Source organism: Phacochoerus africanus, chromosome 2 (assembly GCF_016906955.1).
Source record: "Phacochoerus africanus isolate WHEZ1 chromosome 2, ROS_Pafr_v1, whole genome shotgun sequence".
Lineage (NCBI taxonomy): Eukaryota > Metazoa > Chordata > Mammalia > Artiodactyla > Suidae > Phacochoerus > Phacochoerus africanus.
The window spans coordinates 184,756,482-184,781,630 of record NC_062545.1 but is presented as its reverse complement, the minus strand read 5'-3'; the positions used below and the strand labels follow the sequence as shown (position 1 = coordinate 184,781,630).

The window sequence follows — 25,149 nt, the reverse complement described above, 5'->3', positions numbered from 1 at the left end:
TACAAGAGTTTATTAATATAAATAGTCCACATTTAACTTTGTCTTTACTTAATACTTGCAGTCCAAACCTAGTAAGGTTTGTGTCAAGTGACAGAGTTTGGTATATTTTCTTTTAAATTCACTACTTTTGTTCACTCTTTAGAATTCCTTTCTTGGAAATTAGTACCATAAAAGGATCGCTGTTTAGGAAAATGGTTCTTTAGTACAACATAAAAGGTTCTTTGCAGGGGAGTTTCACTTGGGATAGCCCCCAGTAATCCCTACACCCAGCATAATGCCGTAAAAGGAAAGGGCTTCGGTTTGGGACAAGGATGAAGAAGACCTTTAAAGTAAATATTTCATTTTCATCTAGTTTCGTTTGTATCTTCGTTAAGGAATAATTTCAAAACAGTACTAAAAAGGCCCAGTCTTGACATACCCAGAATACTTTTTCTTGGCAATAAATGTGAAGTTTATCATATAGGTCTGAAATCGCTTAGTTAGAAATGTTCAGAAGTTTTAATCACCAAGTACTTGTCTTAAGTCTCAGAGCTGTGTAAGCTCCATGGAAATTGTTTCTCCCACAGTCGTATGACGTGGGAGTAGTAAGGAACGGAGGCAGTGCTGCCCTGGGGAGCTTTGTGGAATGTAGATCTTAAGTTAAAGAGGAGGGAAAGTGAATCGAGTACTAACATTTTTTATTCTTAGTTAATTCATTTAAAATTTATTCGTAATGAGACTTGTTTCTAAAAGTGGATTTATTTGCCTTCAAAGGCAGTAAATAGTTTCAAATCTTAGTAGTCTTTTCCTTTCCCTGTCAGCCATCAGGAAAAAAAGGTCTTAAAGTATAATTGTGAAGATTGCCAAATGTTGGTTTAGCTGTCAGACAAGTATTGAATTGTTTTCTCAGAAGCCTTTAAAGTGATCATTTTCACTTTGAAAAGATACTTTTCTCTCGATTCTTGACTAGATGTTAGCTGAAAATTCTCTTGAGGACAAAGGACGTGTGACTGTCTTTAACAGGCAGGATAGCAGTATATATGCAATCTGACGTGAAGGATCTTTCTAGCCTTGTCTGCCACATTGGCATCTTATCAAATGTACACTCTTTTTTAATTCTCCTTTCCTTAGCTAGACTTGGAGGTTGTTCCTAGAAGGCGGAGACCAGGTATTGCCCTGACACCTAGTCGGTGCTAATAGGCAGGAGTTTGGTTGCCGTTATGTCAGGTGCTGTACTAGTCACTGGACACAGTGCTCAGTAATTGTTTGCTAACCTCTGTAATCCAGTGGCACTCAGAAGTTAGGTCAGTCTAAGATGTGCAGGCCATGGGGTCATTCAACTGCACCACCAGGGATTAAAGTCCTTGGGTCCATCCAGCAAGTAAAAAAGCCTTTGTTATACGTAGTTTACTTTAATTCCTCAACACTATATATTAAACTTTCTCTAGATACTTTTTTACATAAATATAACCCCCCAACTGGACTTTTACTTTTTAAAGAAAAGAGTTGTTCTACATTGTATGCATGTTAATCCAAATTGAAATGGAATAATACATTTATAGCCACTGCTCCTAGTGTATGGCATATTTTTATCTTCCCTTCCAGGAAAAAGGATGCAAAAAACAGATGGTAATTGAGGGCTTTGCTTTTCTTGTGTAAACAAAGAAACAGTATGGTCACTGCACTTATTTTATGCCTTCAACTTATTTCTGGAAAGCAGTGCATGGATTGTATTATCTGACTCAATATGAGACAGTATTAAAAGCTTTGGAATATTAATATTTATTTTGCTACTAAAATAATAATTAGCTTTACCCTAACCAGTAAGAACTGGTACATGAGGGGGAAAAGATTAAAATTTGTTCTTTTTATTTTCTCCCTACAAATTTCTACCCTTAATTTTAGTAACACATAACAATCTAAAATAATGTGGAGTGTTTCTCAGTATTCTAAATGGAAAGTAATTACTCCTTTCTCATTTTCATTTTCATACTTGCATTTATTTACTTTGCTTGGTTTCTACCTAAAGCAATTTTTTTGCATGGTTTTTGGCTGGAATTTTGGTTTGCAGGTTACCGCAACTTTTTCTTTGCTTCATTGCCGTTTTTTCTGATTGCCTTTTTTTTTCTTTCTGCTTCCTTTTCCTTTTCCTCGCATTGCCATCTACAGCCAGGCTATATAAGAGATTTGGTAAGTTCTCCATATTTAAAAAAAAAAAAAAAGAAGAAGAAGAAGAAAAGAGAGAGAAAAAGAAATAAATTTTAAAAGTGTTTATAGCCCTAGCTACAATCTCCCCCTCATGGATTAATTTCCTTCTATTCTTTGAGGGAATAATCATCCCAAAATGAGTGTAATTTAAATTAAAAATTAACCTTTCCAGGAGTTCCTTTGTGGTTAAGGATCTGGAGTTGTCACTGCAGTGGCTTGGGTCACTGCTATGGTGCAGGTTCAGTTCCTCCCTGGCCTGGGAACTTCCACATGCCATGTGTGCAGCAAAAAAAAGTAATAACAATAACCTTTCTAATGATTCCTTTTGAAAAAATTTTAAATTATTATGGTGATTTCCAAGTCCTTTAAAGCTGTTTATATTCCTGTTGGAAACTTGTGGAGTTCCCGTCGTGGCTTAGCGGTCAACGAATCTGACTAGGAACCATGAGGTTGCGGGTTTGATCCCTGGCCTTGCTCGGTGGGTTAAGGATTCGGCGTTGCCGTGAGCTGTGGTGTAGGTCACAGACGCGGCTCGGATCCCAGATCCCGCGTTGCTGTGTCTCTGGTGTAGGCCAGCGGCTACAGCTCCAATTGGACCCCTAGCCTGGGAACCTCCATATGCCGCGGGAGCGGCCCTAGAAAAGGCAAAAAGACAAAAAAAGGGAAAAAAAAAAGAAACTTGTGTTCTAGGTATTCATTCTGATTATGTACCTTGGTGCTGAATTTTAAACCCGTCATATATATGAAGATTAGAAATGTGGTTTTATAGGACAGTATCATATATATGTGTACATGAATATTCTCAAAAAATGCCACTTATCCACTCCTAATAGTACTTACTGTTTCTTGATATATGAAAACTGAAATTAAAAAATTGAAGTTTAAATTTTGGAAATTCATTATTAAAATTCTTGAATGTAGCTTCAGATATTTCCTGATTCCAACTCTTGTAACATGTAATTTTGGGGTGGGGCACGTAATTCAATTTTTAAAAATCTTTTTTGTCTTTATTGTACCATGAAAGAATAATATGTAATGGTAAAGATGATGTTTAATCATGTTTAGATAACAGCAAGAATCTTGGAGGCCCATCAGAATGTAGCTCAGATGAGTCTAATTGAAGCCAAGATGAGATTTATTCAAGCTTGGCAGTCATTACCAGAATTCGGCATCACACATTTTATTGCAAGGTCAGTGGTTCTACTAATCATCTATATGTAAACCTTAACCTGTGCCTTTTTACTTAGTCTACTTCATGTAATTAGAAATTAAGCATTTAACAGAGTTCGCATTGTGGCTCAGTGGTAATGAATCCAACTAGTATCTGTGAGGTTGCTGGTTCAATCCCTGGCCTCACTCAGTGGGTTTCTGTAAGCTGCAGTATAGGTCACAGACATGGCTCAGATCTGATGTGGCATAGGCCGGCAGCTACAGCTCTGATTTGACCCTTAGCCTGGGAACTTGCACATGCTGTTCCCTAAAAAAGACCAAAAAAAAAAAAAAAAAGGAAGAAATTAAGCATTTAATGCTACCTACCTAGTGAGATCCATTAACCTATTACAAGTAAAGTTTAGATGTTGGAATGTTATTTTATATACTTAAATTTTTCTCATCAAAAATTAAAAATGATTGCATTTTTGTTTTTAGTCGTTTAAGAATAGCACTATTTTTTTTAGAATTAAAAAGCACATATCTTAGAAGAAAAATAGACCGAAATGTCCCCTTAACCACCCTTAACATGTTTTAAAACATTTATTTATGTTTTTAATGCTGTAGGTTCCAAGGGGGCAAAAAAGAAGAACTTATTGGAATTGCGTACAACAGATTGATTAGGATGGATGCCAGCACAGGAGATGCTATGAAAACGTGGCGTTTTAGTAACATGAAACAGTGGAATGTAAACTGGGAAATAAAAATGGTAAGATTTGGCTGTGCTGTTTGAACACTTAGATAGGCCGTCTAATAAAAACGAATGAATTAAAAAGGCCTATAGGAGTTCCTGTCGTGGCGCAGTGGTTAACGAATCCGACTAGGAACCATGAGGTTGCGGGTTTGGTCCCTGCCCTTGCTCAGCGGGGTAACTATCCGGCGTTGCTGTGAGCTGTGGTGTAGGTTGCAGATGTGGCTCGGATCCCACGTTGCTGTGGCTCTGGCGTAGGCTAGTGGCTACGGCTCTGATTAGATCCCTAGCCTGGGAACCTCCATATGCCACGGGAACGGCCCCAGAAATGGCAAAAAGACAAAAACAAAACAAAACAAAACACATGGTTGGTTATTCAGTTCATTTCCCACTTAAACTTGCCTATTTCATAACTAGCCCAGATATTCTAAGAATATATAAAAATATAATAGTTTTGAAAATTGCATCCCAAAAAATTAAAAGACCTAGGAATAAACCTGACCAAGGAGGTGAAAGGTTTATATGCTGAGAACTATAAAACATGGATTCGAAGAAATGGAAAGATACTCCATGCTTCTGGATTAGAAGAATTCATATAATTAAAATGGCCATACTACCCAAAGCAGTCTACAAATTCAGTGCAATCCCTATCAAATTACCCATGACATTTTTCACAGAACTAGAACAAACAATCCAAAAATTTCTATGGAACCATAAAAGACCCAGAATTGCCAAAGCAACCCTGAGGAACAAAAAGCCAAGCAGGAGGCATCACTCTCCCAGAATTCAGGCAATATTACAAAGCTATGGTAATCAAGACACCGTGAAACTGGTATAAATCCTAAGAACATACTAATTATAATATTGCCTCGTCTCTGAAGTTGTCTTTCTATACTGAATAAATCCTTTCCACTAAGAACAGCTTTTCTTTATTGCATGCCTACTGTGTGCCAGGCATGATACTAGATGTTTTACAGTTGTACCCCATTTCTAAACCTCACCTCAGCCCTCTCAGGTAGATGGATTATCCTATTGCTTTACAAATGAAGACAGTAAAACTTCGAGGACTGAGGGCCGTCTTTGTCCATGTCCACACACTCAGCAACAGAATCAGGATTCAGACTTGGATCCTTACGTCTCTAAAGCCTGGCACATCTATATATCATGCTACTTCCAGCCTTGGAATATATGAATATCATTTAAAAAGAAACAATATTTCACTAATAAGTCATTTGTTTTAGGGTCACTGGGTTTGTTGTATCAATTTCAGTTACTGTATAAAATCTTGTATTTCTGAAATACTCAAACATGAAACCTAAAGGTTAAATATCTAAAGCAGATATTGAATTAAACACAGGAAGTAGGTTTTCTCCCAGGATTTGAAAAGAGAGATTCTCATTAATTAAATCACCAGAGACCATTTGGGAACTTAATGACCTAAGCCCCTTGCGTTCAGTCTTCCTTTTCAGAACAAGAAAACTAAAAAGGAAGAGAGGAGGGGCTAGTAAACTCTACTTACTCTTTTGGACTTGAATGCATTATTAGTTTGGGATTAAAAAAATATTTGAGCTCCAACAAGTATTTTGTGACAAGGACAGGCCTTAAATAGCACAGCATCTGGAGTTTTGCTGGGACTGATAGTTCTCTGTCTTTGTTCCAGGTCACTGTAGAGTTTGCAGATGAAGTACGATTGTCCTTCATCTGTACTGAAGTAGATTGCAAAGTGGTTCATGAATTCATTGGTGGCTACATATTTCTCTCGACACGTGCAAAAGACCAAAATGAGAGTTTAGATGAAGAGATGTTCTACAAACTTACCAGTGGTTGGGTGTGAATAGAAATGCTGTGTAATGAAACTCCACGGCCATAACAGTTATTTAACTTTAAAAGCTGTTGTTTGTTATATGCTGCTTAATAAAGTAAGCTTGAAATTTATTATTTTATCATGAAAACTTTTTTGCCTTACCAAATCAGTTAATATGTGCACTAACAAGCACGACTATTAATCTGCTATCATGATACAATATACGGACTTAATATGGCACACGTTCCTTGGGGCCATGAAATTGAAAACTGAAGTAGTGGGCAAGTGAGGAACAAAACATCACTGGTTCAAGCTAGCCAAACACTTAAGAAATTCAAGCCATCTACTTTAAAGCTATCCAGGGCTTAAACTATATGAAGTCTATTTGTCATGTTTAATGCATGTGTTTTAATGTATGTTTTAATTTGACCTTATATTTTAAAAACATTCTAATTCTGGTAGCCATTTGTCATCCGTCCTCCCTATCCCAAAATAAATTAGGCCTCAAAAGATGCCTGATATTTAATAATGTCATTGTTTGATTTTGAAGGAAAAATGTTATTAGTCGTTACACCTGGTTTTTGCCTTGAATAAGCATGTATGTATATTGTCTTGTGTTTTTATTTTTACACCGTATTGTATTACGACACTTAGTATTCACCAGCATATTCACTGTCTGCCTAAAATATGCAACTTTTGCATTACAATATGAAGTAAAGGTCTATGAAGTATGCATTTTGTGTAACTAATGTACAAACACAAATTTTATAAAATTGTACAGTTTTTTTAAAAATTACTCACAACTAGCAAATGGCTTAGATGTAGCATCTTTGCATTAATTAAATGCTCCTTAAAATATAATTAATGTGCAGTTTTAATATCTGCTAAATTAAGAGTGACTTCATCATAGTTGTGATTTGCCACAGTGTCCTTAACTAATGCCTGGACTGGCTGTGTTCTAGTCTGTTGCGCTGTTACAATCTGCATTGGTGCTAGTCAGAAAATTCCTAGCTCACGTAGCCCAAAAGGGTGCCAGGGAGGGGTGGATTACCAGTATTGTCCAATAAGCCAAGGTTTAAAGACTGTATAAATGCATTTTATTTTAAATAAAAGCAAAATCTTTTATTTAATGTTTTTTTCGTACTTCTTGTTTTTACTGTTGCATGGTGTTAACTTTGTACAAATGAACATTTACCTTTTGGAAATGTACTACCTGCAGCTTGTGAGAACAACTTACTTTATTCTGGAGTGTCACCAGAGAGACATACTTAATCATCTCTAAGATGGATTCTTCCACTTAAATTGAGAATTTATTTTTCCTACTGCTTGAGAATGAACTGTAAAATATTTATATGCTAGAAATGTAGCTATAATCAGAAATATGACAGATGAGCAGATGTTGACTTGGGCAGAACTGGGTTTAAACAGCAAAATGATTTGGTTTTTAAGAAACACATTTTTTTATGAACTTACTCCCTATTTTTGCTGGTATCATATCATCATTCAGACTCAAAGCTTCAGTTCTGGACTTTATCTTTTACTGCTTGCATTTAATCAGGCCAAACCCTGTTGAGATTTCCCTCCTGCAGCCCAGTGTCTCTTTTGTCTTTGCCCTCATCATCACCTGAATCAGGTCTCTGGTCTGTGTCACATTCTCCGTGGCTCTTCTTCGTACTCTGAGGCCAGGTCATAATAGGCCTCGCTCTGAAACTTTTTTAAGAGCTCCTTTCCATTAGAAAGAAAATGTGATGTGTTTCCTTTCCTCATCTTAAGTACAGGTCACCAACTTGTACATTCATTTGCTAAAAGCCTTAATGTATAGTCTCTGTCATAACTGAACCCCACACAGGAGAAGAGCCTCTGTGCTGATTTCCCACCTCTGGTGTGCCGTGCTACCCTCCCAGAAATTCTGAGATTAATTTAGCCCCAGCACAGCACTGGCTGTATTTCAGCTCTAATAACACCTGGTTGCACAGCATAAAAGCTGAAAGCCCCCAGCCAAGTGCTCAGAGGTCTTTGGTGGTCTGTTTCCAGCTCACTTTTTTTTTGTTGTTCTTATCTCCCAAAGTCTCTGGCAATTCACTCAAACTGTGGGCTCCCATTCTCCAGACACACTTTGTACTTGCCTTTCTCCACGTCACTCCGCAAACCTGGGATCTCTTCATCCTCAAATCTTCTAGATGCCCCCTGTCCAAATCTCAGCTTTCTAACATTTTAGAAATGTTAGAACTTAAGTGTTCTTTCTTCCATAAATACTTCCAAGTTTCCTTGTAACCATTTTCTTTTTCTCTTCTGAACTGCCATTAAATTTGGTCCTTTTTGGAACTTAAGAGCAATCATCCTTATTAGGATTGAGTATATCCTATTGCCTCTAATAAATTATTACATCTTTGAGGACCAGATCAGAGCCTCATGGTTTCTACCTAGGATCAGTAACTATGTATTTATTGAGTATAATGATGGTTATTTTGGAAATAAAGAAATAAATACAAATCATAATTTTGTACTTTTCAGCCTCAGCATAGTTTAACATGACAGAAACCTTTTTGCACACCAACTATGCATTAAGAGGCATGCTAAATGCTTTCACATACATTATGTCTTCTTTTTGTCTTTTTAGGGCTGCACCCTCAGCATATGGGAATTCCCAGGCTAGGGGTCAAAATCAGAGCTGTTGCCCCTGGCCTACGCCACAGCCACAGCAACGCCAGATTCCAGCTGCATCTGAAACCTACACCACAGCTCATGGCAACACTGGATCCTTAGCCCACTGAGCATGGCCAGGGGTAAAACCTGCGTCCTCATGGATCCTAGTCGGATTTATTTCTGCTGAGCCATGACAGGAACTCCACATTATCTCTTCTAAAGATTGATGCCATCCGACCTCCTCATTTTCTAAATGAAGCTCAATGTGTTGAACACTGACTGGGCCTCCAGAGATGCAGTTTCTGGTTTCTGCTTGGTGACTCATCTTCGAGGGGTCATGAAGGCACAGGGTAGAGGAGACCAACCAACCTCCCTTCCAGCTCTAACGTCAGCAGGTTAGAGATCAGTTGGAAGCCCTTGATGGAGTTAATTAATAATTTTCACTGGGGACAATTTTTTTACATAACCTTGAACTTCGAAAGTCATGAACTTATTTTTTTTCCCCTGGCATTACTGAGGTGTGATTGACAAAACTGTAAGGTACTTAAAAGTGTGCACTGCAGTGATGTGATGTAGGTACGTGCTATGAAAGGACTCCCACCATCTAGTTAATTGACACACCCATCACCCCAGAGACACAAGCTTTGTGGAAAGAAGACTTCAGTTTTGACCTGCTCTTACACAGGCCAGGAAGCAGCAGTGTGGCAGACTGCTTGTTTCATTTTGTATGCTATAGTTTTGTTCACCCAATGAACCACAAGGGAACTCCAACTGTTAGGGTTTTTTTTAACGCAAACTTTTTTAAGCTTCTGGACGGCAACCCTATCCCCATGCCTTTCATAATTATTTCTCCCCCCATAATTCAATTTGACAAGGGCTGTTGCTGTTCTTAGACTATCAATCAAAACATGGTAACATCTTCACCACTTTGATAATTTAGAAAATAAGAGCAGGGCTTTCTGAATTCCATCCCTTTGTGACAAAGTATCATCACTGATACTTCCTACAATGCCTCTCCTACATGCATGATCCTGCAGAGCTGCCGTCTATGCTCCGCTTTATTCTAAAAATGGAGATGCTGATTCCAAAAATTCCTGCCACCCTCTCCCAAAGCGTTTTTGTGGCTGCTATGACTATTCCCCCTTTTTGTAGCTATACAGCTGCAAAGAAAGGCAAGGATGAGCTGACTTGCCATCTGGGTGTAAACCTAATAGACAATAAGTTGAATCAATTCTTACTCTGCTGATAAGGTTCCTATCGTCTCTACACAGTTAAGATCCAGGAAGAAGCTGTTTACTGAAAGCTCTGTGCTCTTCGGCAAATTAACTATGTCTTTATCTGTTTGAACTGCTTTGGTTTGGCAGCTCAAGAATGGGGGAGTCGGTAGAGAGTGACAGGAAATGGGAAACCGTCAATCTGGGCAGGAGGAATGGAACTCAGAGTGGAGGGCAGAGCCACCCAGAACAGGAAACAGTAGCAAAAAAAGCCTTATCTGGTGACCTTATTTCCCACTGTGTGGATTCCTCTCTTGCTTTCTCTGTTAATAAACAATACAAAGTTTCCCAGGCTGAATGTGTACATTAAGATTCTCTATTTATTCCCTTAGTAAATAGTTATCAGCACACACCCACACGCCCCTAGTTGAGTTTCCCTTCTGATATCTGTGCAGAGGCCTGCATATTACTAAAAATTACAAGCACTTAAAATAATTTGAGACCATTATTTCATGAGATCTAATTACAGTTTCATGTGGCTTCACTGGTCCCACATTATCTGTATTACTGCTCAGGGAAGTGGTCCAAATTCAATGTTAATTAAATTTGTGATTAAAAACAGCAAAATCAACCAGACAGGGTTAACTTACCTGTATTAATATGGTTTGTAGATATTGCACAATTTAAAAACCCACTTTTTCTGAGCATAAATTTTCATCTCAAATCTAAATTTTTTTTTTTTTTTTGGTCTTTTCAGGGCCACACTTGTGGCATATGGCAGTTCCCAGGCTAGGGATCGAATCAGAGCTACAGGTGCCGGCCTACACAATAGCCACAGCAACTCGGGATCCAAGCTGCATCTGCAACCTACACCACAGCTCACAGCAATGCCAGATCCTTAACCCACTCAGCAAGGCCAGGGATCAAACCTGCAACCTCATGGTTCCTAGTCGGATTCGTTAACCACTGCGCCACAACGGGAACTCCTAGGTGAACTTTTTATAATTCAAGTAAACATATTTACTGTCAGATTTACTGATCAGAACACCAAAAAACCTTGTTTCTATCTTCCTTGCCTAACTACAAATTCAGTTAGCTCTTAGAACGAACATTTAGACAACAGCATTTCTTCTATTCCAGGAGACCAAAGGGCCGAGAATAGCTAGAACAGTTCTGGAGAACAACAGGTGAGGGGACGCGCCTTGCCAGATAGCAAGACATCCTGTAACCAGAGATGCAAGGTGTAGGGTTGGCAGAGGAGTGCATATAAGATCCCAAACAGACTCCAGAAGCAAACATGCCCATGTACAGAAACTTGATTTCTGAGAGCCAGCCTTGCAGATCAGCATGAAACATGAAGGACTGCCCATTACAGAAGGAATTTGGACCACTCACCTCATCTACGTATGTCGTAGTCCAAATCAATTCCAAATGCATTAAGTAATTATGGGGAGGGCAAGTATAAAACTTGAAAAGGTAACAGAGGACAGCATTTATATGCCACTGAGGAAAGATTCTGTGTATTAATAAGACACAAAAAGTATAAACTAGTTACATTAAAATGAGAGCTTATATAAAAATATAAGGTGTAACAAGACAAATCAAACTGGGAGAAGATATCTGCTCACAACTGACAGAGGATTACCATCCATAATGCAAATGCACACGGTGACTGATGAAGCTGAACGAAAAATGGATGGAATACTGAGATGGGTACTTCACAAAAGGGGAAAACCGAAGGGCCAGTATATCTATGAAAAACTGTTCAACCAAACTAGTATGTGTGGGGGGGGCGGATTTTGAAATACAATTAAAATACAATTTCACATGTACCTCATTGGTCAAATTTTCAACGTCTGACGATTTCAAGTATTGACCAGGATGGCGAATCACTGGAATACTTGTTGGTGGGAGTGTAAATGGAAACAGAGCCCTGCACAAATGCTTTGACACCATCTGGGAAAATTAAAGATGTTTCCTACAAGCCAGCAATTCCACCTCTAGGTAACGCAGAAGAACCTGGAGAAACTCTTGCATGTGCAAACCAGGAAACACGCACATGAACATGAACAGCAAAACTAATTATAACAGCAAAAAACTGGAAATCAAATGTCGATCATGGTAAAATGGATAAACTATATTACCCATAAAACGGAATCAAAATAGCGGTAAATAAATTCTACTACACAAAATGACATGGTAAAAGCGAAAATCTAGCTGCAGGGCACAGTGTATATGTGATTCAAGTTTTAAGACGCGCAAGATTTTTCTAACATTACAAACAGAAATGAGCAAGTCTTGCTCTTGACAGCTGCCACTCTGTTCTGAGAGACTTTTCCTGGGTCTGGACTAGATCAGCACGTTGAGTCTGGCCCCTGCTGCCAAGTGAATCACTAATTGGCTGACTGTTCAGCTGCCCTGGTTGAAGAATGGAGCTAATGAGCCCAGAGTCAGGGGTTCAGTCCCCTTGTGGTCTAGATGGCTTTGCTCTGTTTCATGCCCACAGGCGGCATCATTATTCTATAAACACGCAGGCTTAGTAACAAGAGGGGAGGGTCTGGGCAAGAGAAGAACAGATTTATCAGCTCAATCAGAAAACCAACTTTAAACTCAAGGCTTGGTCAATGTACAAATCACAGTGTTATTACTCATAAGCAGTTGTGAAGCTGTCAACCCAAATCCTATTAAACCAGCCAGGTCAGAGCAGAGGAGCAAGGACTTACTTCTCCACCTGCCTGCCTTACGGTTAAGGTGTTGTGTCCTTCAGAAACAGCCTTCTTCAGATGCTGACTTTGTGAGACATTCTGAACAAAATAATGATTCTCAAGGAATGAGGCTTTCCTGATTGAAACGTGCTTTATAAATGCATGAACAGAAAGCCAGTAGGCTCTATGTTAGATAAAAACCACTGCTATATATAGGCAAACTTGAAAATGCCTAAAATCTCTTTTGACTTGTTTGTTTTAAAAATGTCTCTATTCATAAAGTACCAGAGTAAGGAGTGAGTACAGGTAAGTAAAACTGTTAGAAGACTTTTAAAAAATAACCCCAAAAGTGGCTACAGTGACAATGGAAAAAAAGACAATGGACTAAACTAGGCACATACACAGTTGTCTTAACAAGGGTATATTTTGAAAAGCCATCATTTGTACCAGAAGGGTGACGATGCCAGTTGATCTGTCCCCAAGATAGGGAAAAGGATGCTTCAAAAGCAGCTTCAACAGAGAAGAAACTCAAGAACAAAGAACAGACAGCAAATGGGAGACTGTTGTCACTCAGGTATTACTTTGATTTCTGAATGTTATACCTAGAAAATAATTTTGTCTGGTCAGACTTTATGTCTTTACAGAAGATTTGGAAATGCTTCAGTTTCACAAGAGGCCCGGATGTCTTGTCCTAAATAGGTTATGCTTTTTTCTGATTGGGTTTTAGTCTCATTTCAGTGCTCCAAGTTCTTGCCATCTGGCAGTAGTTTACAAACTTCCTTTTGCTTTCTCATAAATTTTGTTGAAAGCAACCACATAGTGAAGAGTCAATGCCTTTTACTTATCCTTAGCAGGACGCCAGAACTGAGTTCCTTGCAACGCCCTGAGTTCCTTGCAGACCTGGCAGGATGGTAGACGGAGGCCTACACTGTGACCTTGACTCCTTTCACATGCCCAGAATTCCTCCTACGAAGATCTTTAAAGAGGGGACTGAGACAGATGTTTTCGTTCATCTTCACTAGTTAAGATGAATCTGGGGAATGTAGATCTTCCAGAGAGTTTTTGTTTTTTTGACTCTTCTTTTTAGGCAAACAACATGAAGTAAAAATGTTTCCTCTAGTCCCAAGAAATGCCTGAGATCAAATTATGTTGATTTCAAAGCAAAACTGATTTCTAAACTTATGAGATTTGATTATAAACCTTTGCCCTTGATTTATATTTTGAGAAACTGCACTAAGAAACTGTGCTCCATCAAAGCCTGGGGCATAGTCTTTTGCAATTTCTTAGGCAACTAATAACTAATTGGCACATAATTAATTGAGTTCTGTCTCTAAGTAAGCAAGAGATCTAGAAATTCAGATGAATTCCTTGGTGAGGCATGTAAGCTGTGTGGTTGACTCTTCTTTTGAGAAAGGGAGAAATTTTCTTGGTCACCCGAAAACCAAAGTAGGTTCCTGAAGCTGAAGTTGGAGAAGCAGATGGCAAGGAGCTATTATCTTTTTTAAAAAAAAATTATTATTTTGAGCACTCAGAAGGCAGAAAGTACTTTATTAAGTGAGGTAGGGACCAGAGATGAAAAGACTCTAGTAATTGAGTAAGACTGTACACAAGTTTGGTACATGTCACATGGCTGGTTATGACTAACTGCAAGGGGCAGATGGAAATGATAAGTGCTCAGGAGGCAGAGAAGCTGTGGGCCAGAGCAGCCCAGGGACACTGCCTGATGAGGGGGACATGGCAGGGCCTTGAAGGATGGGAGAGAAGCCGGACAGGGGGCCTGAGGGCAGGAAGATTAGAAGCCAGGTTCCAGGTCAGTGAGAAAATCCCAATTCTAACCTGAGGGAATGATAGGTGCTCAATAAATATTTGTGAAAACCTAAAATTGGAATTTTTTTTTTGTCTTTTGTCTCCTCAGGGCCGAACCCTTGCGGCATTTGGAGGTTCCCAGGCTAGGGGTCTAATCAGAGCTACAGCTGCCGGCCTACACCACAGCCACAGCAACGCCAGATCCTCAACCCACTGAGCAAGGTCAGGGATCGAACCCGCAACCTCATGGTTCCTAGTTGAATTTGTGTCCGCTGCTCTATGATGGGAACTCCGAAAGGAATTTTTTTTTTTTTAAAAAAAAGAAACTGATTAAGATACATGATAGAAAATCATGTGGAGTAATGTGGTATGCGTTGGAGTTATTCAAATGAAGCCAAATTTAGTCAATAATTTCAGAAGTACAGATGGGGAAACCAGAAGGTGAGGGCGACAAACCCTCCAAGATCACCCTGCAGAAACATGTAAAATAATACACACACGTACAGCATCATCATAACCTTCATTATACAGACGCTTACATTTTTTTAAAAAAGCAGCGGAGACCAAAGATAAGAAAGCAACAATGACAAAAGCGGTTTTATAGAAATATAAGACAAAGGAGGATCACACACTGATGCTTTCAAAACAAGGGGTCATGGAGAAGATGCCTGGGAAGGCCGACTCCCATTTGGAAACAGGCTCCTTCCATTTCAGGATAAGGAGCCTGAGCGTGGGAAACTCGGCCACCGGGGAGGGGCGGTGAGGAGAACTCCGACCCTCAGCGGATGTGCCGAAATCTGCTTTTCTACAACAAACTACGTTGCGGTGCTCAGAGGAACTTCTGTAAAGGGATCTGGAAAGCTTGTCACCACAAAGAAGTTTTCAGAGCCAGCTCGTTCTGGCAAATTCCATGTAGGCCTTTTATAGAAAAATGACACCAAAACCCAAGAGTAAGTAAAGCAAACAAGAGAGACCAACGGAGCCCTTCTCATCCGACACAAGGTGGGCGCTCAGGAACCAGGAGAGACCTTCCCTGACAACCCTTTCTTTTCTTTTTTTTTTTTTTTTCCTTTTTATGACTGTACTGGGACATATGGGGGTTCCCGGACCAGGAACTGAGTCTGAGCCCGAAGCTGTGGCAATGCCGGATCCTTAATCTACTATGTGGGATCAGGGATCAAACCCTGGACCCCAGCCTGGGCAGTCGGATTCTTAACCCACTGTGCTACAGTGGGGACTCCCTTGACAGCCCTCTCTGTGTCCCCACAAGATCCTTGTGATTTACTGCTGTGTGTCCCTGTCTTAGAACAAAGAGGCTTGCCAGCCATGCCCCTTCAGTGGGAGAGAGAAGGTGCACAAAATGTGTTCCCTGAATGAATGAGGGTAAGTAAGTTATTTCAGGCACAAAGGAAAAGATTTCCTGCAATGATGGGAAGGCTTGGAGGTGGAAATTTCTAACGAAAGACAGACAGAGGAAAGTGTACTCCAGGCCTAAGAGTGAATGTGGTTACATACTTGGTTTTTTTTATAAGGCAACTAGGGATTATTTATTTTGCTATTTTTAGGTCCAAAAATCTTAGCCTTCTCTCCCTACCACTAGCTGTTTTGAAGTTAAAAAACAGAGCCAATTTAAATACTGGCCCAAGCAAAACATAGCAGGAACAGGTGCTCTCTAAAAATGAAAGAAAAAAAAAAAAATTCAGGAGTTCCCTTTGTGGCTCAGTGGTTAATGAACCTGACTAGGATCAATGAGGTTTCTGGTTTGATCCCTGGACTTGCTCAGTGGTTAAGGATCCAGAATTGCCATGAGCTGTGGTGTAGGTCACAGACATGGCTCAGATCCCGAGTTGCTGTGGCTGTGGTATAGGCTGGTAGCTGTAGCTCCAATTCGACCCCTAGCCTGGAACTTCCATATGCTCTGGGTACGGCCCAAAAAGAAAAAAAAAGAAAACAAAAAATTCAAAAAGCAAACAAGGAAAAAAGATTTGAGGGTTTCTCCACTATCATTTTCTGTTAGGAATTTGAAGACAATCTCATGCCGATAAAATTTGGGTGTTAATTTCCAAGTTCACTACAAGGGCAGGAGCCCTCTTCTAATTTCTTCTCAGCCAAACCTTCCCCAGTGGGATCCCAACATGTTCCTCAAATACCAGAGAAAGTCACACTCAAGCAGAAAAAAATTTTCAAAGCCAAACAAGAATAAAAATTTTAAGTGATCTCTGCTATATTGTTCCTCCACTAATAACTAACACTTACTGAGCAAGACTTAACAAAGCACATTATACATGTTTTATCTCATTTAAACCTCAGGAGTTTGTGTTGTGGCTTAGCGGTAACGAACCCAACTAGTATCCATAAGGATTTGGATTCAATCCCTGGCCTCATCCAGTGGGTTAAGGATCCCACCTTGCCATCAACTGTGGTGTAGGTCCCAGATGCACCTTGGATCTTGCATTGCTGTGGCTGTGGCTGTGGCCGGTGGCTACAGCTCCAATTCGACCCCTAGCCTGGGAACCTCCATATGCTGCAGGTACAGCCTTAAAAAGACAAAAAAGACAAAAAAAAAAGTTTTAAAAGTGTTTATAAAATTTAAAAAGTGGAGTGATTGCTGCATCTTGCATTTCTCTGGTTGCCGAGGCCATGGATAGAAACTGCGTTGTCATGGATACTAGGTGGGTAACCTGCTAAGCCACAACAGGAACTCTCAAAGTTATTTCTTTAAAAGCAGCTTAGTTGAGACATTTATTGATACACCAAAGATCCCTGTACGTATTTAATTTTGCAACTTAATGAGTTTGTACATATACATGCCATGATACTACCCTGTAATCTTTAAAAAGAAAAAAATGTTATCAGAAATATTTTATCTAAGATTAAAGGTATTTTCTATTCTACCCTATTCAAAAACTTACTAGCTATTGTACTGTTTTTAATCAAAGATTACCTCAAATAACCGTAATCATTCCAAAGAGGAAAAAAATGTTCCTCAAAATGCAAATAAAGAAAATATATGAGCTGATCAAGCAAGATGTGCACCACAGTGTTAAAATATGCTTTTGTTGGTTTGGTGAACATATATATATACACACACACACACACATATACATACATATAAACATATACATACAGAGAGAGAGAGAGAGTTGTTAACGGGATGGTCACATAGCCCACCTGAAAGTAGGGGGAACTGGTCACTTGACAGCCTGAAGTGTTGAGCAACATTGAAATGGCAAAGAAAAAGAAACTAGATGCTGGCAGAAAGATAATGGAAATTGGAAGGCCCACTTCCTAACTATCTCACAAGATAGCCTCTCTGATTAACTTCTTAACAATAGTCAAGTGCAATTTGCTAAAGAGAAAAAGCGTGTGATGTCCTCCAGCCAGTGTCACAAGTCAGAGCTCTTGTGACAGTACAACTAAGTGAGAGATAAGTAGTTGGGCCACGGAAAAGGGAAATCCTCAGCAGGGAGCTAAGGGTGTGAAGGTGCGGCGTCAGTGGCACTTTCTACGGAACCAACACCCAGCAATGGTCAAGTCTTAGATGGCCAAATTAACTAGATAATGAGGCATGAATGAAATTTTGAATGTGATCTAAACACATCTTTCCCTCTGTGAATAAAAGGTATTTTGAAGATAACCAAACCCAACCGTAAAACTATTTGTCTCTACTGTGTAGCAGAGATGATTCTGGCTAGAAACAAGAGCTTATGGGATAAAATGTCAATCTTAAATAATTTTTAAAACACTCTAGTTCTTGAAATGTATGAATGGAAGAATTAAGATACCCAGTACAGTACTCAAGGTATAGAAGCATCAACAATATAGTCTACATTTTATTTTACGTTTTATTTTTTTATTTTCGTCTTTTGCCATTTTCTTGGGCCGCTCGTGTGGCATATGGAGGTTCCCAGGCTAGGGGTCGAAACGGAGCTGTAGCTGCCGGCCTACACCACAGCCACAGCCACAGCAATGCAGGATCCGAGCCGCGTCTGCTACCTACACCACAGCTCATGGCAACGCCGGATCCTTAACCCACTGAGCAAGGTCAGGGATCGAACCCGCAACCTCATGGTTCCTAGTCAGATTCGTTAACCACTGCGTCACGACGGGAACTCCTAGCCTACATTTTAAATATCTGTTATTTAAATATGTGTAATCAGCTCAAATTAGGATCATTACAAAATTATGACAAGTCCCCAAGAAGGTGTGGGTGTGTGTGGGTTTTGTGGTGTGGTGTGAAAGCAGGGGTCACAGAAACGTTTGCTGCCCCAGAGGCCCTATTCCTCCAGTGAGATTTCTTCAGCACTGCAATCTTTTCATTTTTACCTTAAGAAGAAGGGTTGGACAGACAATACCTAAAAGCAATGAGGCCAGGTTTGGAGAAATATCTGCCACTGCTTTAAAATAAACATGAAAGGGCCGGGCCTTGGTTCTGCACGTCCATGGCTTACTCATACTCACTTCCACAGCCTCTCCCCAGCACAGCTGTGGACTAGGCAAAATTATCTTTAGATTCTCCTACTTCCCCGTCTGGGCCACAGTCCCTTCTTCTGTGTCTATCCAAGGTGCCTGATGTCTCATGCTGTCCAGGGTAGTGCCACACTGGGGGCTTGTCCTCCTTGAAATGTGGCCTTGTCCTTAAAACAGTGCTTCTCCCTTTCTTCTTACTTCACCCCGACCCTCTAATCATGTTCAAGTTAAAATTCCCTTCTTCTCAGCTAATCAGCTGGGAGGAAAGCAATGTTGTAAATGAATTCACACTGGCATGTAAGTGACTAACATTCTGTCCTCTTCCCATGGGTACTGGCATCCTAAAGGTCTGTTAAACTAAAGGAATGTGTTCCTTAGGAGGACAGCTCAACCTTCAGGATGCCCAACAGAGAAAGTCTGGAGGAGTTTGGGTCTCCCCAAACCATCAGACTGGCAGAGTTTTGTCACCCCTTGCAGAGGTTAAGGTCACTACCCCCATCGACTTGGAGCAAACAGCTGGTCAAAAACTGGGACAGATGCACAGATTTTAAAAACCTATCAAAAAGTGAAATGTAAATCTAAGAATAAATGTAAATGTAATTCTAACCATTTCCTCTTCTTGGTGTAAAACAGAACTGAATGCTCAACAAGGGAAAGGACAGTCTTTTCAACAAATGGTGCTTAGAAACTGAATGACCACGTGCAAAAGAATGAAACTGGACCCATCCCTTACACCATACATAAAAATGCACTCAAAATGGATCACAGACCTCATGTGAGAGCTAAAACTATAAAACTCTTAGAAGAAAACACAGGGGAAAAGCTTCATGACACTAGATCTGGCCATGATATCAAAACACAGACAATAAAAGAAAAATGAATAAATTCAACTTTGACAAAATTTAAAAGTTTTCTGTATCAAAGGACACTTTTTTTTTTTTTTTTAACCACATCCCCAGCATGCAGAAGTTCCTGGGCCAGGAATCAAATCAACAGTCAGGGCAGTGATAACACCAGATCCTTAACCACTAGGCTACCAGGGAACTTCAGAAGAACGCTATGAACAGAGTAAAAAGGCAACCTATGGATTGGGAGAAAATACCTGCAAATGATATATCTGGAAAGAGATTATGGTCCAGAATTAATAAAGAACTCCTACAACTCAAAAAAAAAAAAAAAAAAGGCCCAAATTTAAAATGGGCAAAGGATTTGAATAGATATTTCTCCAAAGAAGATATACAAATGTCCATAGTCACATGGAAAGGTCCTTAACACCATTAATCATGAGAGAAATGCAAATCAAAACCACAATGAGATGTCACTTCACACCCGCCAGGAAGGCTGCTATAAAAGGAAACAGAAGAGAAGTGTTGGCAAGGATGTGGAGAACTTGGAATTCTTGTGCATTGCTGGTGGGAATGTAAAATGGTACAGCCACAATGGAAAACAGTATGATGTTCCTCAAAAAATTAAAAATAGAATTACCAAATGATCTAGTATTGACCCAAAATAACTAAAAGCTACAACTCAAATAGATATTTACTCACTCATGTTAATAGTAGCATTAATCACAATAGCCAAAAGGAAGCAACCCAACTGTCCAGTGATACATGAAGCAAAAAACCCCCACAAAATATGATATACACATACAATGGAATATTACTCAGCCTTAAAAAGGAAGGAATTCTGGGAGTTCCCGTCATGGCTGAATGGCTAACGAACCTGACTAGGAACCAGGAGGTTGTGGGTTCGATCCCTGGCCTCGCTCAGTGGGTTAAGGATCTGGTGTTGCCATGGGCTGTGGTGTAGGTTGCAGACACGGCTCGGATCTGGCATTGCTGTGACTGTGGTGTAGGCCAGCAGCTGTAGCTCCGATTTGACCCCTGGCCTGGGAACCTCCATATGCCACAGGTGTGGCCCTAAAGAGAAAAAAAAAAAAAAAGGAAATTCTGATACATGCTACAACACAGAAGAAACATGAAGACATTATGCTAAGTGAAATAAGAAATAAGCTGGTCACAAAAGGACAAATATTATATGATTCCTCTTACATGAGGGAACAAGAGTACCTCACAGAGGACAGAAACTCATAGACACAGAAAGCAGAACAGTGTTTCCTGGGACTAATGGGAGGGAGGGGTTGGAGACTTAGTGTTTAGTGGGTATAGGGTTTCAGTTTGGGAAAACGGAAAACTTCTGGAAATGGACGGTTAAGAATATGAATAGATTTTAATGCCAATGAATTATACACTCAAAAAAGGGTTAAAGTGGTAAATTTCATTCTTTGTATATTTTATACTAAATTTTAAAAAGCTGAATTAGCTTTACTTGACAAGGTCAAGTTTATAACCTAAGAATGCATTTCCAGGATTTTTTTTTTTCCAGGACTGAACTTGTGGCATATGGAAGTTCCCAGGCTAGGGGTCAAATCGGAGCTGCAGGTGCCAGCCTACTCCACAGCCACAACAATGCAGGATCCAAGCTGTGTCTTCAACCTATACCACAGTTTGCAGTAACACTGGATCTTTAACCCACTGCGTGATGCCAGGGATCAAACCTGAACCCTCATGGGTACTAGTCAGGTTTGTTACTGCTGAGCCACAATGGGAACTCCCTCCAGTATTGTTTAATACATAAAACTAATAAAATGTGATCTGATTCTATTCTGACTCTGGAACATAGAAAAATAAAAACTGCAAGGTCTCCCTGGACCCAACTGGACAGCAAATTGCTTGGCTGGACTGGGTGGGTGGAGGAGGAGGCACAGCGGGCAGAGGCCTGGAAGCTCTGGCTGACCCCCAAGAATCACTGCCCACCTGCTGACCCTGGGTCTTGCAGGGCAACCCTGTGTGTACAACCTGCCAAATACAAGTGTGAGAAGGGTCTTTCCCCCTCTCCGATAAACTGTACCGAGGCCCCACTCCCCTCTCTGAGGTAGAAGCCCGGACTCAGCACACAGGACAAAGACTCTCTCCTTGACCAAACTTGAGTCAGACTCTTCTCTACTAGGCTTCGACCTTGGCCCTCATCCTTGCTGGGATCAAGTTCTGCATCCCCCACGTTTGACGTAGATGTCCTTGACCTGCCTTCAGCAAGAATCCTGTTAAGTCAGTTTAACAAGTCTCTGTACCCTTGATGTCTCCTCTTAGTAATTTTCCATCCCCTGACCTGGCTCCCTCTACTCTTTGGCTATAATCCCCAGCTGTCTATTGTTCTTGGAGTTGAGTCTCCTCTCTCTCCCCTACTGCAATGCTCTGACTACAACAGTCCTGGGAAAGTTTTCCTTATTGTTTTAACAAGTGTCAGAATCATTTTCTGTCTTTTTTTTTTTTTTTTTTTTTTGTCTTTTGAGGGCCGTACCTGTGGCATATGGAGATTTCCCAGGCTAGGGGTCTAATTGGAGCTACACCAGAGCCACAGCAATGCCAGATCTGAGCTGTGTCTGTGACTTACACCACAGCTCACAGCAATGCCAGATCTTTAACTCACTGAGCGAAGCTAGGGATCAAACCTGCAACCTCATGGTTCCTAGTTGGATTCGTTTCCACTGAACCACGAGAGGAACCCCGATTTTCTTTAGCACTATCAGCAAGAATCTTGGAAGTTTAAAAAAAATTAGCGGAGTTCCCGTCGTGGCGCAGTGGTTAACGAATCCAATTAGGAACCATGAGGTTGCGGGTTCGATCCCTGCCCTTGCTCAGTGGGTTAAGGATCTGGCGTTGCCGTGAGCTGTGGTGTAGGTCACAGACGCGGCTCAGATCCTGCGTTGCTGTGGCTCTGGCATAGGCCAGAGGCTACAGCTCCGATTATACAGACCCCTAGCCTGGGAACCTCCATATGCCGCAGGAGCAGCCTAAGAAATGGCAAAAAGACAAAAAATAAATAAATAAATAAATAAAATAAAAAATTAGCATTTCAAACGCAATAATCCCATGGCGGGGGGGGGGGGGGGGGGGGATCAGAGTTGCTGGCAAAGTAATCAATAACTTATCCAACCACATAATTATGTTCTAGTAAATAAAACCCACTAGTGGTTGAGCCCATAGGTTCATAATCTTCTGAACCAAGAAAATTTAATGAAGTTACCTCAGAAAACCAAATCTAGAATTACCATATGACCTGGCAATCCCATTCCTGGATATACATCTGGACAAAACTTTCATTGAAAAAGATACATGCACCCATATGTTCGCTGCAGCACTATTCACAGTAGCCAAGACATGGAAACAACCTAAATGTCCATCAAAAGATGAATGGATTAAGAAGATGTGGTATAGATACACAATGGGATACTACTCAGCTATAAAAAAGAACAAAATAATGCTATTTGCAGCAACATGGGTGAAACTAGAGACTCTCATACTAAGTGAGGTAAGTCAGAAAAAGAAGGATCAATACCATATGATATCATATATGTGGAATCTAATATATGGCACAAATGGAACTATCTACAGAAAAGAAACAAATTCATGGACTTGGAGAACAGACTTGTGATTGCTAAGGGAAGGGAGGGAGTGGGATGAACTGGGAGTCTAGGGTTAGCAGGTGCAAACTATTACATTTGGAGTGGATAGGCAATGAGATCCTGCTGTACATCACAGGGAACTACATCTAGTCACTTGTGATGGAACATGATGGAGGATAATGTGAGAAGAAGAATATATATATACACACACACACACATATATATATATGTCTGGGTCATAATTGACAGAATTGTAAATTGACAGAACACTCTAAATCAACTACATAGAAAGAATAAAAATCTTTTTTTTTTTCTTGGTCTCTTTAGGGCCGCACCCATGGCATATGGAGGGTCCTAGGCTAGGGATCCAATCGGAGCTGTAGCTGCTGGCCTATGCCACAGCCACAGCAACGCAGGATCTGAGCTGTGTCTGTAACCTACACCACAGCTCATGGCAACACCAGATCCTTAGCCCACTGAGTGAGGCCAGGGATCAAAGCCGAGTCCTCATGGATGCTAGTTGGGTTCGCTAACCGCTGAGCCACGACAGGAACTCCTAAAAATCTTTAAAAAAAAAAAAAAGAGTTGGGTAAGAGAAATAAAAAAAAAGAAAAGAAAATTTAATGCTCATACCTGAGCTCTCTTAAGGGAATGGAAAAGAATTATTCACTGGGATTTTTTTTTTTAACCTCCACCATCCCCTACCCCAGCATCTGGAAGTTCCCAGGCCAGGGATCGAACCGAGCCACAGTTGCAGCCTGCACCACAGCTGTGGCAATGCTGGATCTTTAACTCGCTGTGCCACAAGGGACCCTCCCAAGGTGATTTTTTAAAGTAGTGCCTAAGTCCTAAAACACTGCTGCAGGCACTCCAGACCCTAGACTGAATCACAGTCTCCACCGGTCTTCCTCAGCCCAGACCCAGCATACTGCTATCCATTTCCCCCAGTACACACCCTTGTTGCTCTTGCTGTGAAATGGGCATCAGTTATCCCCTTTCCCTCCCAGTCTATAAAATCCTTAGACCCGGGCCTTGGTTCCTTGGGGCTGTGGCACCAGGCAGAGTTGGCAGCCTCGTCTGGGATACAAGAGGAGACTGCTGACCGCTGTAGGCAACACGGGATGCTGGTGCAATGCAAGCTTGTCTGCTTAGAAGAGCAAACGCCCAGCCGCTGGAGCGCCTGCCTGCATGACTCACCAGAGGATCTGTCTCTCTGGGAGGAAGTAGGGAGCAGCCTCTTCAAATTCCATTTAGGTACATTAAGGGGTGGAAAACCACTTGAAGAAGCTGGAAGGCAAAAGCCAGAACTCATCCCCAAGCACATGGCTCCTTCTGCACTGAGCCGGTACAGGCCCATTCAGAAGGAAACAATTTAATCCCTTCACGTGATGAGAAAGAAGCATCTCTGTCCTTGTCAAGGTGGTGGTGGGGGGACTCACCCAAACAAAACAACTACCTTTCATTTGCATCACACCTGACCTCCTGTGTGGTAAATAATGGAAAACGCTTTAGAAATGTGTCTAGAAACCTTTGTTTCATCAGAGATGCTTTACACTTAGTATGGGCAGACCTTCCTTAGGACCAAGGCCATTTGGGTTTCCAGAGCAAGGTGTGTTGACTAAATCGGGTGAATGAATCATTTTTCTTAGCAAACTTTATTACTAACTTCCTGATCTTGGTTACTAGGCCCCACAATTCATTGGTCTCTAAATGAGAATGGCATTCAGTTCTTTTAAAGGGCAATCATTTTATTCACCAAGTTTTACAAATAAAACAAAACAAAAAGCAGCTTTCTTTTTCATAAAAGTAATATCTACTATGGCGGGGGGGGGGGGGGGGCAGATTTCTCACTGGTAATCAGCTGTTAACTATCTAAACATGTATAACCCTCCCCCCTCAGCTCCCTATCAAATTCTAATTTAGCATTTTTCCTGTTTAGAAAAAGTTATTTT

The 25,149-nt window shown here is 40.6% G+C and overlaps 1 protein-coding gene across 7 annotated transcripts in view; it reads left to right on the top strand.

The window, feature by feature from the left end:
- The window catches only part of FERMT2 (FERM domain containing kindlin 2), an 87,298-nt gene extending 80,282 nt beyond the window's left edge, over window positions 1–7,016 (top strand). For 3 of the 7 annotated variants that reach the window (XM_047767355.1, XM_047767354.1, XM_047767357.1), the window contains 5 exons: window positions 1,585–1,608; window positions 2,149–2,169; window positions 3,253–3,377; window positions 3,964–4,105; window positions 5,748–7,016. In XM_047767355.1, coding sequence (XP_047623311.1) covers window positions 1,585–1,608; window positions 2,149–2,169; window positions 3,253–3,377; window positions 3,964–4,105; window positions 5,748–5,921 — 486 coding nt within the window. In that variant the 3' untranslated portion in view covers window positions 5,922–7,016. The remainder of the gene's footprint in view (window positions 1–1,584; window positions 1,609–2,148; window positions 2,170–3,252; window positions 3,378–3,963; window positions 4,106–5,747) is intronic. The other 4 variants (XM_047767356.1, XM_047767359.1, XM_047767358.1 and 1 more) reach the window with 2 other exon arrangements.
- The last annotated feature ends 18,133 nt before the right edge of the window (window positions 7,017–25,149 follow it).